The sequence below is a fragment of the Lolium rigidum genome, chromosome 6 (genome assembly GCF_022539505.1).
Source record: "Lolium rigidum isolate FL_2022 chromosome 6, APGP_CSIRO_Lrig_0.1, whole genome shotgun sequence".
NCBI classification, from domain to species: domain Eukaryota; kingdom Viridiplantae; phylum Streptophyta; class Magnoliopsida; order Poales; family Poaceae; genus Lolium; species Lolium rigidum.
In genome coordinates this window covers 278,267,945-278,272,987 of record NC_061513.1, presented here as the reverse complement: position 1 = coordinate 278,272,987, position 5,043 = coordinate 278,267,945, and the positions used below count along the sequence as shown (strand labels likewise).

The window sequence follows — 5,043 nt, the reverse complement described above, 5'->3', positions numbered from 1 at the left end:
GGAGGTAACGTTGCCTCTAAAATTAAATTATACTTGTTAGGCTGCTTGTGTTCTTACTGAATTGGCACCTTGTAGGTTCTTACCTCTGATGGTGTCTCAAAGCTGAATGTGTAGCAATTAGGATTCAGTTTTCAGTCTAGTGGCTCGTAGTCAAATGCTAGTTTATCTGCTGTCCTACTACATGTAGAATCTTATATGTCGGCGCCTCCAAACTGAATATAATTTAGATGTTTTTTTTTTCTGACTGTTTTGGTGATGAAAACAAGAAAATTTTCTCCCTGGTAGTATCTGCAAGTATATACTGGAGTGTTAAAATGCACATGTCCATGGATTAACACTTTGGCAGCCTAATTGCAGATGTTGCGTTTTTTGCTTATAAAGAAAAAAGGTTGTTCGATTTATATGTTTGGCTGCAACTATTCTTGTTAGGATGGCCTAATGGTCGACCTCTATTGTTTGTGTAGGAGAACGGAATGTAGCAGTTAGGACATGATTTCCAATCTAGTGGGTAGCATTGAAATTCTTGTTTAGCTGGCCTTTTAATATGCAGGGTCTTAACTGTTAGTGTATCTAAACTGAATATAGCAGCCTGTTTGGGTTCAGTGAAATCCTACAATGAAGTAGATGATTGATATCCTCCTGTTTCTTTCTTTTCGCAGTGCACTTTGTTAGTGTTTGTTATGAAAGGCTGGGGAGAGGCATTGCACACTATTGCATTTGTCCAAACTCTTTTGTTTGCCGCTGAATGCTATGCTAATTCTCTTGTATTTTCTTCTGTGCGTTTTGTATTTCAGGCACAAAAGATCAAGGCTAAGAATCAGCTAGATTCTTACTTTCTGTAGCCCGCCTAGTTTGCTGGAGGGGGAGGATGACACGGCATGGCCTCTCCTTGCCTCTGGCCGTTCCGGCTCCAGCGGTGCTGCAGCTGCTGTGGGGTGGCTCCGGCTTTTCTTGTAATGTTCAGCAGGTAAGTAAGTAGGTAACAAAGTATCTCTTGTTTTTCTTGAGGCTCCTGTATGTAAAGTCATTGATGTCAGTTAATGTAGTAGATGAAGGTATTTGTGGCGACAACATGCTGTCTTTGGTAGTCTGTATTTCGTTCGGTCGCCCGGAAATTAAGCGTGTTACCTATTTTGATTAACCTGTGTTGTTACTTTACTAGCTAGTGCGTCTGTTCGCCTTTTATTTTTTTTATTAAGACGAGAGGGAAGGAGGCTGCACAGTGCTGGATATTCGAATCAGCTTAATCTTTGTGTTGCGCAATACATATATGTTTAGCATCCAAACCTCCAGTTTTTCGTTTACATCATTTTCCAAGCAGTATCATGGTTGTTGCGTGTGTATTCAAGTGAGTTTTATTTAAGTTGGAGGTTTCATTTCCTCATAGGAATTGTTGCTTGGATTTGGTAATAGCACTGACACGTGCTGTTGTAACCATCTTGTGTTTGTCTAGGACATGTCGATCTCTCTTTTGGTTCAAGTAGTTTATACATATTGGAATGCAAGTTTTGGTTCAAGTATTTTTGCTTGCTGGATCATGGGTACACAAGAATGAAGAATACAAGTGTTTTTATTTGGCTGCAGCTATTCTTGTTAGGATGGCCTAATGGTCGACCTCTATTTCCGGTGTAGGAGAACTGAGTGTAGCAGTTAGGACACAATTTCCAATCTAGTGGGTATCATTGAAATTTTAGTTTAGCTGGCCTTTTACTACGCAGGGTCTTAACTGTTTGTGTATGTAAACTGAATATAGCAGCTTGTTTGGGTTCAGTGAAATTCTACAATGAAGTAGATGATTGATATCCTCCTGTTTCTTTCTTCTTGCATTGCACTCTGTTAGTGTTGTTATTAGGACTGGAGAGGCGCATTGCACACTATTGCTTTTTGTCCAAACTCTTTTTGTTTCTGCATTCCTTGTTGCTGCTGAATGCTATGTTAATTCTCTTGTATTTTATTTTTGTGTTTTGTATTTCAAGCACAAAAGATCAAGACTAAGAATTAGCAAGATTCTTACTTTTTGTAGCTGCCTGGTCTGCTGCAGGGGAGGATACACGGCCTGGCCTCTCCTCGCCTCCGGCCGTTCCGGTTCCAGCGGTGCTGCAACTGCTGTGGGGTGGCTCCAGCAATTCTTGTAATGATCATATGGGTTGACGGCAGGTAAGTAAGTAGTTAAGAAAATATCCCTGGTGTTTCTTGAGGCTCGTGTACGTCGAGTCAATGATGGCAGGTAATGTAGTAGGTGTAAGGTATTTCTGGTGACAACATGCTGTCTTTTGTAGTCGGTGTTTCGTACGGTTGGCCGGAATTAAGTGTGTTCACTGTTTTGATTATTCTGCAGTGTTACTTTACTAGCTAATTCATCCGTTCTCCTTGTTATTTTGTATTAAGATGAAAGGGAGGGGGGCCTGCTTATTCATGTGATATACGAGCGTCGAATGAGTTTTATCCAAGTTGTGGGTTTCATTTCCTCACTACTGGGCAGTATCATGGTTGTTATTTGTCAGTGTTATGCGTTTTGCAAGTGGGCAGACTTGGTTCACTGCCATTTGCTGCAAATGGGGCTGATCGCTGTTTGTTCTATCTGCTCTGCGCCATTTTCAAAAGATGCCTTCTTATTGTATTTATAGGACTAACTCCGTCCCAAAATAAGTGATTCGATTATGTCTAGATACGAATGCATCTAGACACATTTTAGTTGTAGATAAATCCTCATTTGCTATCAATCTGATAAAAATAGGTGTTGTTTGGATTGGGTAATGACACTGACAGGAGATGTTGTAACCATCTTGTGCTGTGTAGGACTTGTCGATCTCTGTTTTGGTTCAAGTAGTACATACATATTGGAATGCAAGTTTTTGTTCAAGTATTTTTTGCTTGCTGGATCATAAGTAAAGAATGAAGAATACATGTGTGTTTATTATCCAATGAACACACTTGCACTCTTTCCCAGCCAGCTTAGAAGAGCAATATATGCTCCTGTTGGGTATTTAAAGAACACTGCTGTTTGGTTTGGTTAAAATGGCTTTGATTCAAGTTACACAAGTCATTTTCTCACTTTGCTTCTATCAATCTGATAACAATCGTTGCTGATAGTTTGAGTTATTTGTAAATGTCAGTGTTTGCTTTGGTGACCTGACCATGCTTTGCTCTTGTTTGAGAATAACGGGGAGGACTAAACAACAACAGCGGTGGCATTCGTCTTCGACTCAATGTGTGTTTAGGGAAGTTTCTGGTTCCTCCCTGTGATTTCTTTGTGTAGTTGATCATGTAGTATCTCTACATGGTAATTGCTGGCCTGGAGTTCTCCAAACAGTATCATGGTTGTTATTGGTGTATCCAAGTTGTAGATTTTTCCTCACTTTGCTATTGGTCAGTGTCATGGTTGTTATTTGTCAGTGTTATCTGTGTTGCAAGTGGGCAGACTTGGTTCACTGCCATTTGTTGCAAATGGGGCTGATCGCTGTTTGTTTTATCTGCTCTGCGCCAGTTTCAAAATATGTCGTGCTATTGAATTTCTAGTACTCCCCTCATGCCATAATAAGTGACTCGGTTTTGCCTATATACGAATGCATCTAGACGCAATTTAGTTGTAGATACATCCGTAACTAGAAAAGCCGAGGCACTTATTTTGGGATGGTGGGAGTATGATGTTTAGGACTGGCTGGTCTGTGTTTTGGTTCTAGCATTTACATGCATATATATATTGTTTCCTCTCTGATTTCTTAAGTCTCGTGTATTTGATCGTCTAGTGGTATCTGTACAGCCCGTTGCTGGCCTGAAGTTCTCCATTGTTGTGTCCACATCATTTCTTCCGTCTAGTATATCAAGGCCGTTACGGTGCATTCATGTTAGGAGTTTTATCCAAGTTGGGAGGTTTGATCTCCGTGTTGCTGTTTAAAAGAAATGGCCAGCCTGTAGGAGAAGAATGTACTGCTGCCAATTTGTTTGTTTCACCGTATAAATACTTTTTCAGTAGTACTGGCTTTGCTGCAGATGGATGGACAGACATGGTTGATTCATTGCCGTTTGTGATGTGCAGGTTGTTCTACGTGGAGGAGTTGTGTTGTGTCAGCAGCTGGGGAAGGGAGGGTTCTGTCCCGAGGAGGAGGTCGCTGGCCGGCTGCTTGCTTTGGTATGTCCGTGGCGACCTTTGCATGGCCCAGCGGTGGTGCTACGGTGGTGGTGGCGGCTGCCTGTGTGTTATACATACTGTTTGGGATGTACGGATTCTTGTAGTGTTTGAGTGGTCCTAAGATTGGAACGGCCACATCTTGTTGTAATTATAACTGCAGGTTGTGCGATTTTTTGTTGATATGGCTTGTATCGGTCAGTAGTGCTGAGCAAAACATGTGATTTATCAGTTATTGTGCTGTTTGACCTGAAATATATGTTGAGAAATTTAGTGCGGGTCATGACAAGATTTTTCTTGAACTTGCTGATGATCAATGTAAGATTGGAACTTGCTGATCAATTGATGGTAGGTTGGCGAGAGAAAAAGAAGATCAATTCGATACATCCATATAATGTATTTTGAGTCGGTTTTATCTTGATACGAGAACCATTATAGTTGTAGATACATCTATATTATGTACTACTCTGTTCATAAAATGATGTAAAAACCTTAACTAAATTTGGATGTATCTAGTCGATATTTAGTGTATAGATACATTTGAATTTTGACAAATCCTCAACATCTTTTTTTAAACGGAAGGAGCATAAAAAGTTGAGTAGCTTATTTCAGAACGGAGAACGGAGGGAGTATGATTCGTCTGTGTTTGGTTCAAGCATTTAGCGTACTCCATATATTGGTTCCTCTCTGATTTTGTAGTCACTTATTTTGACACGCACGTGAGGTCAAATGGATTGATTTTCGGTGCTGATCCGAACCAAGACGATGCGAGTTGTGGATTTTCGGCGAGAAAGACCTTTTTACGGGAGCATTTACGATCCGAAACCGTATATTGAACCTCTTGATGGTGGAGATAAATTGTATACAGCGATGACTAGACAATACACTCTGAGACGCTATTCGTTCAGTTAATT

At 40.5% G+C, this 5,043-nt stretch overlaps 1 protein-coding gene across 1 annotated transcript; it reads left to right on the top strand.

Moving 5' to 3' along the window:
• The first annotated feature begins 868 nt into the window (after positions 1 to 868).
• LOC124664193 lies at positions 869 to 4,445 on the top strand. Its single transcript, XM_047201772.1, has 3 exons — positions 869 to 967; positions 2,042 to 2,157; positions 4,040 to 4,445. Exons 1-3 carry the CDS (start codon positions 869 to 871, stop codon positions 4,251 to 4,253), a joined length of 429 nt encoding a protein of 142 aa, XP_047057728.1. The 3' UTR covers positions 4,254 to 4,445.
• The last annotated feature ends 598 nt before the right edge of the window (positions 4,446 to 5,043 follow it).